At 35.5% G+C, this 13,544-nt stretch overlaps 1 protein-coding gene across 1 annotated transcript; it reads right to left on the bottom strand.

The window, feature by feature from the left end:
- Window positions 1–2,552: 2,552 nt before the first annotated feature.
- On the bottom strand, window positions 2,553–3,794 carry LOC131875765 (uncharacterized). Its single transcript, XM_059220436.1, has one exon. The coding sequence runs from the start codon at window positions 3,792–3,794 to the stop codon at window positions 2,553–2,555; it is 1,242 nt and encodes a 413-aa protein (XP_059076419.1).
- Window positions 3,795–13,544: the final 9,750 nt, after the last annotated feature.

Genomic DNA, 13,544 nt, shown 5'->3' with positions numbered 1-13,544 from the left:
TTAGAAGTTGCTAATCTGCAATTGCAGGCTCTGCATTTCATAAATTTGAGATAAGAGAACGAAAAATAATTTGTGTTGGATCATCTCCAATTTGACAAAATATTTTGTTCAAAGTTATAACTGTTGTGAAAGAACGCCACAATATTCCCCCATAAGAAGTTGAAGCATACATAGGGATATCTTTGACTAGTGGTAGCTGCCCTAAGTCATCAAATAGCATGATTGATCGTCCTCCAAATGGGATATGATTTTGGCTTGGGAATGCTTCACGCAATCTGTTGTCAATTTGTTGTAGTAGCTTTGGGCCAATGAAACTCATTTCATTTATTAGAATGTATCAAATGAAGTACATGCTCTCTTTTTTGGGTATTCTCAAGGCAAAATGAATTGTTGGTGCTTGTATGTTGAATGTTGTGATACCTGTTGGTGCAAGAAGTAATAGTGGTGATTGGCCAATTGGTGTTGTGCTCATCAATGCGATCTTGATGCTTTTAATCAAGTGAGACTTTCTAGTTCCAGCTGTTCCTTGAACAATTATCTAAGTGGCGGCTACAAAGTAGTGGCTTTTAGGTGTGAAACAACTATATCATATGCTTTTTTTTGCTTAATAGACAGGTGAAGTTGGGTGTTTTGATTGAGATCATAGGGAGCTTGAAATGTTGGCTGATTTGAGTCTATGAAAGTAGTAGCTATTATTTCTTCTTGCAGATTTACATGAGCCTCTCCCCAATCATGGTTGAGGTCAATTCCATGTCGACCAAGCATGGCAATTTCATCAATGTGCATAGGGAGGCTTGGATATAGACTTGATAAGATTTTCCATTCATTAGGTATATCTTCTTGCATGTGTTCCTCCTGAATAGGTGGACTTCCAGTATTAGTTTCTTCATCTAATTGCAGAGGTGTGCGTCGCACATGCCATGGTTGATAGTAGCAAGAGAAAGTTGCCCATTTTTCCATAACTTGGTCATCTGATGTACCAATATCATTCTGAATGTTACAAAATGGATGGTATAGTAGTAGTTCAGTCTAACATAATGCTTAGAAAGATTTGTCATCTTTTGTTGGGATGCTTCTGAATCATGGAGATACTCGAACAATGGCTAGTGTGGATCATTTTTTCCATTGGTTGTGCTTGCGAGATGCTTTGAAGGTCCACTTTTGAGTGACTTGAATAAGTGACAATGTTTCTAGATCTGTAGGTCATGCCATATAAGCATCTATATAACTTGGGGACGTGGTTGTGGATGTGGGTGAGATTGAAACACGTTGAAAGTTTTTTCGGTTTACATTTAAAGAAACAAATGTCCTGCTACATGCGAAGAGTGGTAATTTTAACAGAAGGTGGCAAGTCTCTTGAGCACTAATGTCTCAATCTACGAGAGTATCAGTAAGAATTTTTCAAAAGGCAATTGAGGCAAGTTTGTTAGGCTCAAAATTGGTTGAAATGTGAGATAGCATAGCATGGTATGTTTCAAATTTTTGTTCGGCTTTTGCTGCATATTTTGCGACATATTTTAGAACTACATTTATTGAGAGAACAGGTTGACAATCTACATTGGCCCTCCAAATAGAGAGTATAGATGGGTTGTGAAGATTCAAGTAGTCATCATTTCTTGCAGGAGTATGTTTAGGTTGGCCATTATCATCATTGGAGAGGATTAATTTCTCTTGCATGTTCCAAGGGGCTTTATAACGACAAACAAGAGATGTCCCTTTTTTTCCTGAGACAAGTTTGTAGGGTGCACTTTGTGTGGCGTTGTACACAGTTTGCCAATTCACTGTAGTCAGTGGAAGGGTTTGTTGTCATTATCAAATTCTTATGTCCATCAAGCAAGGATCATCAATAGGAGATCTATGAATCATTATGTTTCTTAATTCAATGGTTTTTGGGTTCCATGGAGAGACATATATATCATTGTAGTCAAGTACATTTTGTATTGATTGAATGTTATTCCATTGTAATTTTTCAAAGTTAGGTGCTTCATGGAGCCAAATGAAACCATGGATATGTGCAGATCCTCTATGTTACCACTCATACCTGCGAAATGAATTTTTAGTGAGTAATATAAGTAACAAGTGTTGTAGTATAAGATTACAACTGTTTAAGAATTATACCTATACCAATAGTCTTTTGCACCAAGGAGTTTTTCCAAGACCTCTTCAGAAAATGATGTAAATCTGTGGTGTATGTATACTGCAGTAAGGTATGGGTTTTGAACTATATTTTGTATCCTCCATCTAGAAGCTGCATATGGATTTGTAGGTGCTTTGGATGGCATGATGCTATGCAAGTCTGGCCATTTTGTATTTGTTGCACTAAGGGTGAAGAATAGTGTTGGGCAACCAATCTAAATAACTATGTCTGAGAGCTCTCCTCTACGCTGGTTCCAAAATGGGTGTGTGCCATGAATTGATGAGGTAAACCGTATGAGTTGGTCAGCAAGCTTGTCATCAGGCAAGTCCTTTAGTCTTTGGCATAAATCAGAAATTGTTGTTGGTAGAGAACCATCTAGTTGTCTTTGCACAAAAATAGAGGATGTGGCTTGACTTCAATGACACATCAATATGTTTAGTATGAAGTATCTAAATCGTGGGTATTGCCCAAATCTATTATCATGGTATCGTAGAAGATGCAGAGCATATTCATGTAACTTAACTTCTTTGATGCGTTGTTGTTTGAATATGGTGCTTCCTTTTGGAAACAAAGTGGGAAATACCATTGCAAACAATCCTTCAGTGGTGTATTCGTTTATGGGGGATAGAGAAATGGGTGGCCAATTTAGAGTAGGAGTTGGTTGTCCTTTCCCTAGTTGTAGTAAAGAGCACACCTCTTCAACCTCTCTAAGTGCAAGTAGAATATTTTCCACAAATGAAGACCGTGATTCCATGTTCTCTTGTAATGCATCATCCTCTATAATATCTGATTGCATGAACTCTGCATCTCCTGGATTAGTGGTTGAAATTGTTGCATATAGAAGGTTTGAGATGTCAGTAGAGGAAATGGGTAAATATGTTAATGCAAGTTCATCTAACTTTACATCTTTATAGTATGGGTCATTTATCATCTTATATTTCAATGCTTCATGAACACGATCTCTACTAACATAAAACTTATATTTTTCTTGCCCAATGCTTTCCCTATTTATTATTATTATATCTAATTCATGTATACGCCTTGACAAGTAGGATGCAATTGTAGTAATATCTCGAGGAAAACAAATAGTGTGGTCACTATATTTGAGTTGCCCTCCCCTAGCATAAGTAACTTGAAGTACCGGGCTAACCCTTGCAATCAACATCCCCTCAATTTGAGATAGTCTTTGCAAACAGATAGGTTGTTGATCAAGATCCATATTGTTCCATTTTGAGAATCGATGACCATTATTTTCTAATGTGCATCTATGAGAAGTAGTTATTCCATCATATTTCTTAGTTTTGATGTTAGGATATCTTTCCATACAAACCAAACATGTTGACATGTTTGAGAGGTTATCCAACTTTGAACGAAATTTATTACTAGCAATGTAATAATTTTGAGAGAAAGGTGATGGAGGTTGCATTTGGGCAAAAAGGTTGGGCTCAATTATCTGTTGTAATTGAGGTGGATGTGATGGTAGACAAAAAGGATTATTAGATGAAGAGAATTCAAATGTGGAAGCTTCATCAAGAAGGATGTGTTGGTTTTCTCGTCTTCTTTTGTTAATAATATCTTTCCTTGCATGGTACTGTATGCGTTGCATTTCATTTTGGCAAGCACACTTTTCTTGCATCTTTTCATTGTGTTCTTCCATTTGAAGTTCCTTTGAGAATTAGGAGAATGTGATCTATCTATAAATGATGATCATGTAAATAGTATATATATAAAGAATGAAATGATGTGAATTGAAAGCATCTAGTTATTTTTAAGAATTATTTTTTGTGTTATTTTACAAAAAAATCTGCATGCATAATTTTAAATAATTTGATCAACTATTATAACCAAACTTATGAGATAATACAATGTGGCATATAATTAAAGTAACACAAAATATCTTGATACATAAGATTAGAAAAGAGTCTAAATACTTGCTATGTAACCAATGTAAATAATAATAAGGTTCCTAATAAATAGTTCTTATCAATTTACTTCTTGTTTCTCTTAAACTAATGTCAAATCCTTTGAAAAATTATAAAGAGATAACTATTTCTTCCACTTGAAGTAATGTTATGTTTATCTTAAGATGGTTCTTACAAATCATAATCTTATCAATTTCAAATTTTACAAGAGAGCTAATGTTTTCTCCTAAAATTTACTTCAATTAAAATTAGTATTTGAATTTTCTAACAAAGTGATCATAGGATAGGTTTGTTGAAAACTCATTTTCTTAATAAAGTTAATAATCCTATAAATGAGACATCTAATTCTAACTTTATTCAATTTACATAGATATGCAAACATAATTTGAAAGGACATGGGTATCCAACTATTATATATAAGCTTAGGACATAACAAGTTATGGAAATAGAACTTTGTACATAACAAAAAGTAAGAAATGTTTTGAGGTACAAATCAATATATGAATGTAGTTCTACATGTACTAAGATTTAAATGCAATCAAGCTAAAGCAACTTAACAGCTGTAATAATGGTGCTTTGTGTTTCGTGCCCACCAAATGGGATTATTTTGATTTTGAGATGAAGTAGAAACTGACAATTGATTACATTGTCTAAGATTTGTTTAGCACCATCAGGCTCTGCAAGTAGAAGTTGAAAATATTTTGCGCCAACACCCAACAAAGCATTTGTTGGTCCTTCAAATGTTGTAACCTTAATGAGTTCACCCGTTTCATCTTGCAAGTCGATTTTTAGCATATAACTAAAATCACATTCAGAGAGATCAATAGAACACTTCGGACATCAGAATGTATTCGGTAAAGTTTGGATTACTTTTTTCTTGCATTTTTTATTGTCCACAATATGAGGACAAGAAAGGTAGTAAAAGTTATCCACATAGAGTTTTGAGATAATGGCCTTTACACACATTATCCTCCTCGGAAATGCTTCTATTTTTTATAGAAGAAATAGCTTGTGGATTTTTAAAGTTGTGGAAGGAAAGGTGGCTCTTTGACAATGAAAGGGAAGGATGTTCAATGAGGAAAAAAGAATGTTGAATGACGAGGAAAATAGGATTAATTAAAATTTGTGGATTGAATATCCATCCACTAGTACAACTTTTATTTATTTATTTTTTTTATAAAATTCTCTCACAAAATTATAATATTATTTTAAAAATGGATACTCTGCTTTGCTTAAAAAAAAAATTCTCAATCCCAACTGGCCAATGAGGAAAAAACAATGTTGAGTGACAAGGAAAATAGGAATAATTAAAATTTGTGAATTATGGTCATGGCATATTTAATCTTGTTTTATAAAATGATAAATTGTGAGGGAAAAAACATGGAATGAAAGCAGTCAAAATCGAACTATTATAATTTACCATGATTTATTTATATTTTTCACTTAAATCTCTATCCACTACTAAAACTTTTATTTATTTATTTCATAAAATACTCTCACAAAATTATAATATTATTTTAAGAATGGATACTCTACTTTGCTTACAACAAAAATCTTTCTCAATCTGAATTGGCCAATGAGGAAAAACTTTTATTTATTTATTTATTATTTCATAAAATACTCTCACAAAATTATAATATTATTTTAAAAATGGATACTCTACTTTGCTTACAAGAAAAATCTTTCTCAATCCCAATTGGCCAATGAGGAAAAAAGAATTTAATTTGTGAATTTGATATGGATCGAGTAGTAAAACTTTTATTTATTTATTTTTTGACAAAATACTGTCACAAAATTATAATATTATTTTAAAAATGGATACTATGCTTTGCTTACAAAAAAAATCTTTCTCAATCCTAACTGGCCAATGAGGAAAAAAGACTCTGCTTTGCTTACAAAAAAAAAAAAATCTTTCTCAATCTCAACTGACCAATGAGGGAAAAAACTTTGCTTTGCTTACAAATAAAATCTTTCTCAATCCCAACTGACCAATGAGGAAAAAAGAATGTTGAGTGACAAGGAAAATAGGATTAATTTAAATTTGTGAATTCAATATCGATGGTCATGACAAGTTCAATCGTCTTGCATCAATTTTTAGAAGATGTAAACCGTTGATCTTCAGAGTTAACTCAATTACTTCAAATTGGGTACATCTTCAGTGTAATAAAAAATACTCAATTACGAACCTTATTCCATAGGGAACCGACTATTCTCCACATAAAATGGCATGGCCATGGCATGTGGGAGATTACATGACATGGCATGGGGCCCATGGAGAAGCATCGCAGAGTGCCGATTGAATGACATGGCATGGGGTCCACAAAGAAGGTCACGGGGTACCGGCAGCTAGAAATTGGCAAACGGCGTGGCGACTGTCGGGACACAAGTTTCCGACAGGATCATTAGACAGCGACGGAAAAGGATTTTGATTTTTTGTTGGAAATAGCATTGGAATCCGTGAATGGGCTAACGAAGAGCCATGACCAAAAAGAGGTGGTTTGCATGTATTCCACCTGGTCAGGGATTATGATGCAAAACGAAGCTTTTAGATCCGAGTTGTTTGTCATCAAAGAGTCTTTAGACAGTCGAAGCTGGTAAATTTCTCTCCAAGCAGTTGCAGATTCTTTTCAATTTTTTGCAGTTTTAGGCATATCAAAATTTTTGCGAGCTTTCATAGTCTACAGAAAAGCGCAGTAATACTGCAAATTATTGTTTAATCATTTTATTTTTCATAAATGCATAGGCTTGGCTAGGTTTATGTAGGTTTGCAATTATTTTTTGTCGTTCACAGTGCAAGGAAGCAAAGGTGGCAACGACGTTTTGGAGGCGTACTCCGTCATTGTTTTCAAGCGAGCTCGAACCATACAGGTAGGTATATATACCAATTTTGTTTGTCGATTTGTCATGCTGGTAAGGACTGTGGGTGGAAGAGGAATGTCCATCAAAGCATTTAAGCAAACCCTAGTGTCGTAATAAATTTTTATATATGAACTAGGGTTTGCTCATTATGTGTCTCATTTTTGTGTGCATTTTGGCCACCCATCGGGACTAGGATTGCTAAGGAATACAAAAGTTTTTTGTATTCGGTGTGGGTTGTAAAAAAATCGTGAGGGTTTCTAATCACAATCATGTTTGAAATTGTATACCTAATTGTATTTGAAATTATATACATGTTTGAATTAAAATTGTCACTAGTGACGTCAAATGTTACATTCTAGTCAAATGTGAGAAGACTTTAATCGTAAAAAAGCCAAACAACTAGTTTTGTTCAAGGCTTTCTTGTCTTCCACAAAATATCACTGTAATAAATTTCCTACAGTTCTAGGGTTTGCTCTTTCTGTATGTCTTTTTTGCATTGATTTGGACTACCCAATGGGACTGGGTATGCTAAAGTAGAGGAAAGTTTTTTTGAGAGTGGAGTAAAAAGTTTGGAAATTTCAAATTCTGCCTAGTCTGTATGTCTATTTCGTGTATATGCATTTTTGCATCTAATCTTTACATAAAATGGCATTTCGTATGATTTTCAAAATGTGCAAAATACAAAGGATTTGGACGAAATTTTCAACATGAAATCTTCATGATCTTCATCCCCATTGCTGGAAAACCACAAAAAATTGCACAAAAAATCGTCGTGTTTTGCACATTTGGAAAAAAAATTTAAAAATTTCCAGTGCCATTTTATGTGGAGATTAGCCTGTTCCTTTTTTTATCACCTGTCGGGACTGGGAATGTTAAAATCCATGAAATGATACACAAGGTAAAATCAAAACACAATAAATAAAACTATGGTTTTCCACACACAACTAGGAATGTTAAAGAACACGAGTGTTTTTTACACATGTGGTCTGTTCATGTGAAAAACACAGTGACTTTTATTTGTTTATGTTGACGGAAGGGCGTTGTGGACAACACGAAAGATTTTTCAGTTTGAAAAAGATGTCATTTTTAAATACACGTGGTTTCCAAATCAATTTTAGATAGAAGTATCTTTAATATTTGCATATGTAACTAAAGTTGGAAGATAAATATGTTAGGGTTTTTTACTCTCAGTCTTTACCAGAAGAAATCTTTGCAATCTACACTACAATCCAATGTTCCTCTTGTACGCGGTCAGAAAAAACCCTTTCGTTGATGCCACATCAAACTTCCAACGCACCAAACCCTCTGCATGTTTGCTCGAAATTAGATATGCAAAAAATTTTCCTAACATAAGCTACTTTGACAAAACTTTTGTAAACTCTACTATCAGAAGTGAAATAGGTGACGTCTTTTAAAATTCCTAGTTGCCACATCAATCTTAGAATTATTTCAAATTTCTCTAATGATGCAATGTATTCCATTAACTACATATATGTTGTTAAGTCTTGCTGATGTCATATGCCAACAAGCATATGTTGCCCGTATTCAACCAATGACTGTTGAAGATGAGCAACATATGCTTGTTGGCAAACGACATCAACGAGACTTACAACCAACGATTGTTGACATTCCATATTTTTGTGTAAAGTTTCTAAATCATGCCCATCTCTATAATTGATATGTCTCTGCAACTTCTATCTTGATTTTTTGTTTGTTTTTTGTTTTAGTTTTAGTTTTAAGAACCATTTCACCATTTAATTTGAAGTCTTTTTTCGAAAATGTTGTGTGAAAAACGCTTATATGTTATTTTGCTATTACAACTTCTCCAAACCCTATTTTTTCCCCCCTAAATGGCACCAACCAGTGTTGAAATCTAGTGTATTCTACACAGCACTACAGTTCCATTGGACTACTATGATATTATCAGTATTTAAAGCAGGAGATGTCTCCACCTCCTTTTCAGAAAGTGTATTATCTCACTAGGTTGATCTATTTGCACCTACGACATAAAAGTAGGTTATTTGTACTTCAGGCGGTTGCAAAAACAAATGTTTATGTTATGTACAGGGTTGAAAAAATGCCTCTTTTGTGCTTCATCAGAGGAGCACTCCAAATCCAGTGTTTTTTTTGCCAAAATGACACATCCCAAATACATTTTTAACTGTTGCAACTGTTCCAAACCTTTGCGGTTATTCCAAAATTGCCCTATTTCCTTTTGACTGTTGAAACCTCTGCAAAACCGTTGTGTTTTTCTCCAAACTGGCACTTGCTTGCATTGAAATCCCCAGTGGTATTTGGAATCCACAAATGGGCTAATGAAAAGCCATGAGGAAAAGAGTTGGTTTGCATGTATTCCAGTCGGTTAGGGATTACTTTCAGAACGAAGCTTTTAGCTTGGAGTTGTTTGTGGTTGGAGTCTCTTTAGACAGTCGAAGTTGGCAAATTTCTCTACAAGCAGTTGGAGATTCTTTTCAAATTTTTGCATTCTTTAGGCATATGAGAATTTCGTAATGTTTCACAATCTGCAGAAAAGCGCAGTAATACTGCAAATTATTGTTTAATCATTTTATTTTTTGTAAATGCATAGGCTTGGCTAGGTTTATGTAAGTTTGTGATTTTTTTTTTTATCGTTCGTAGTGCAACGCTCCATGCTGGGCTCATACAACTCCACGTATGTATGTTGGATGCCCATGCTCCAGTATGGCGTGCTATTTTATGTGGAGAATGGCTACTTTCATTAACTGTGTCTTTGTCATTAAGGTTTGTTGATGTCTTTTGTGAACAAACATATCTTGCTCGCCTTCAACCAATGATTGTTGACTTTCCATAATTGGTGTCCAATTTTTCTAAATCATACCCAACTCTACTAATTGCTATGTCTCTGCAGCTTCTTTTTTGATGTTTTTGTTTTTGTTTTAAGAACCATTTTGCCATTTAATTTAAAGTGCTTCATTTTTTTAAATGGTGTGTGAAAAACACCTATTTCATCATTTTGTTGTCATGACTTTTCCATAAACTGTTTTTTTCTTTTTCCCTGAAAGGCATAAGCCAGTGTTGAAATCCACAGTGTATTATACACCCCAATGTTGTTTCATTGCATTAATCTGATATTATCACTATTTCTAGCAAGAGATGTCTCCACTTCCATTCCAGGAAGTGTATTATCTCACTGGGCTGATCTATATGAACCCACGATAGAAAAGTAGGTTCTTTGCAATGGTACTTCAGGCGGCTGCAATAGCAAATGTGTATCTTATGTACGATGTTGAAAAAATGCCTTTTTTCTATGCTTCAATGGAGGAGCGTTCCAAATCCAGTGTTTTTTTTTTGCCAAAATGGCACATCCCAATTACATTATTGACTGTTGCAACCATTCCAAAGCCCCGCGATTATTCCAAAATTGCACTTGCAAAAAGCGCTATTTCTTTTTTACTATTGAAACCGCTCCAAACCCTGTGTGTTTTTCTCCAAACTGGCACTTGCTTGTGTTGAAATCCCCAACATATTCCAGTGGCCACAATTGTGCCATTGTGCTACTCCTATATTATGATCGTTTGGAGTAGGAGATGCGTCTACGTCCATTTCACAAAGTGGATTATCTTAGTGGGCAAATGTATTTGCACCCATGGCAAAAACCTATGTTATTTGCAACCCATTTGGAAAACTAAAAATTATTCTCATTATCAAATTGAAATTGAATTTTCCAATCACACCATTGATGTTGGCTTGATTTTTGGACAATGGAACTCTAAATTAATTATTTGTAATTTTCAGTCTATGGCAGCATTCCCAAATTCTTTATCATTAGTTGGTCATGTAAGAATAGTAAGTGGTTGTGTTTTGAATCTGAATGTTTGGCAGGTATTATGTTGTTGACATTTAAATTTTTTTGAAAACTTTACAGTGGAGTTATTGTTTGGTAGCTTGACTGTGATTGTTTTGAATGCACATTGACAATGACAATATTACTGATTTGGAATTACATACAATGGAGTTGTATGAATCACAAATAGTGGGTCCATACTGCATGTACAATGTGCTATTTTATGTGGACAATAGCCGCTTCCATTTTGTACACAATTTTTTGTGTAAACACTATTTTGTGTACACAATAGCCCCTACTATTTGGGATTGACAGGGCTCCATTTGATGCAATTTGAGATGAACTTTACTGTCATTGTCAAAATGCATTCAAAACAATCATAGCCTTCAGCTACCAAACAATCAATTCGAGATCAATTATACGATGCAGGGTTTGTTATTGGACGCTGCAAGTTTTAGGGAGAAAATCACTGGGTTTGATCATCGTGCGGAACATCAGGGTTTATTGTTGAGTCGTTTCTAGGAATAGGAGTGGGAAAATGAGTGTTTTTGTCACCGCGTGAAAGAGGGAGGTTGGATTCGGTGATGGTTAGCGTAGAATTCAACACACAAAAAAACCAGTAAGGAGCCCATATTTTTTATGTGGCACTATTAGTTATTTGTGGAATTTTTTTATGTTTCTGGCATTTGAAAGGGCATATTTGGGTGAAAAAAAGTATACAGATATAATTTCGACCAAAAATGCAGAGGGTTTTGTGCATTGGAAGTTGATGAGGTGACTGCGTGAAAGAGAAGATACAAAGTAGTGTGTACACAAAAAAATTTAAAATTCTTGTGTGAATCCCAAATAGTGAGGGCTATCAAAAGGTCCTCCAGTACTTTTACTCCTCCAGGCTAGAAACTCCAATTGCTCTTTGATGCAATTGCTTCATCGAACTTCCAATGCACAAAACCCTCTACATTTTTGTTTGAAATTAGATAAGCATGGGATTTCTAGACATAAAATGGCACGACCATAGCATGTGGAAGATTAGTTTCCATGACTAATCTCCCACATGCCATGGTCATTACATTTTATTTAGAGAATAGCCCATGCAGAAGCGGCTATCCTCCACATAAAATAACACATTGTACTCTCGTATGGGCACCCGCCATACATCTGTGGACTTTGATGGGCCCCCGTGGAGCGCTTCATGTTCCAACATGAATGTGAAAACACATCGCGAGGACGTTTGCGATGGCGAAGACGGTGCCGAGAAAAATGAATGTTGGGCTTCGACGTCAGGCATTTCTGACGACCAAAAACTCACGTACAACGAAGTCTGTGCATGGGGAATTTGGGTGGTAAGTATCTGGTCTGTAGCTGGCAACCATAACCTGGAAGGTCAATGGGAGGTTTATGTTGGAAGATAGCTATGTTGAAAACACAACATGTTCAATAACACATGGGTTGGGAATGATATTTGGACGTCGTAAAAGAGAGACCAGAGAGAGACGCTGCAAGATACAGGATTGTGAAAACAACAGTGTTTTTTTTCTTTAAGACGTGGGTTGTGAACGATATTTGAACGTCGTAACAGAGAGACCAGGGATAACGACGATTTTTTCACTATGCGAAAGGAGGTTGGAGAGGGTGAAGGAAGAATTAAAGAGAAAAAACCAATAAGGTACGAATCCTTTTATGTTGCAATAAAAGTTATTTGTGGAATTTTTTTACATTTTCAGCATTTGAAAGGGCACATTTGGGTGAAAAAAGCATGTAGATCTAATTTTGACCAAAATGGCAAAGGGTTATGTGCATTGGAAGTCAATGAGGTGAGTGCCTACACAAAAAAAATTGAATTTCTTGTGTGAATCCCAAATAGTGGGGGCTATCAAAAGGTCCTCCAATACTTTTTCTCCTCCATGCTGGAAACTCCAAGTGCTCTTTCACACAATCACTTCATTGAACTTCCATCGCACAAAACACTCTAAATTTTTGTTCCAAGTTAGATAGGCATGGCCTATTCTAGACATAAAATGGCACGAGCATTGCACGTGGAAGATTAGTTTCCATGGCTAATCTCCCACGTGACATGGTCATGCCATTTTGGCTATTTTCCACATAAAATGGAATGACCATGGCATGTGGGAGATTAATTTCATCTTATTTTTATGTGGACAATAGCATTATGGGCATGGCCATACATACATGGAGTTGTATTGCGTCCCATGTGGAGCATTGCAAATTGCAGGATGGATGAGAAAAAGTAGCAGAGGACCTTTCGACGACAGCATTTTCCGACAGTCAGAAAGGAAAGACATGAGGCACTGTGCAATGGAAACTAATCTCCCACATGCCATGGTCATGCCATTTTATGTGGAGAATAGCCCATGCCCAGGTGGTTACTGTAGCTAGGATGGACATTTTGCCGCCAAAATTCCCATACATTGTCTTGGCTGTCCTTCCTTTCCAGTCGTTGGAAATGGTTGACGTCAAAAGGTCCTAGCATTCTTTTTGTCATCCACACTGGAAAAGGAAGTGCTCCATGTATGCATGGTGGATGCCCATACTCTAGTATGACGTCATATTTTATGTGGAGAACAACCGCTTCCATTTGAAAATGTTGATGTTGAAAGGTCCTCTACTACTTTTTCTCCTCCTTGTTGCTCTCTCCCTAAAACATGTGGAAACCAAAAACAAAGGCAGCTCGCACCTTAATGAACACACTATGTTTTCAACACAAAATAGGATGCACGGTATTTTTTTATTTTTATTTTTTGGTTGCGAAAGGGGTGGCTTTTTATTTGTTTGAAATGGTTCA

Source organism: Cryptomeria japonica, chromosome 5 (genome assembly GCF_030272615.1).
Source record: "Cryptomeria japonica chromosome 5, Sugi_1.0, whole genome shotgun sequence".
NCBI lineage: Eukaryota > Viridiplantae > Streptophyta > Pinopsida > Cupressales > Cupressaceae > Cryptomeria > Cryptomeria japonica.
The sequence above is the reverse complement of the archived record's forward strand: the minus strand, read 5'-3'. Positions and strand labels throughout refer to the sequence as shown.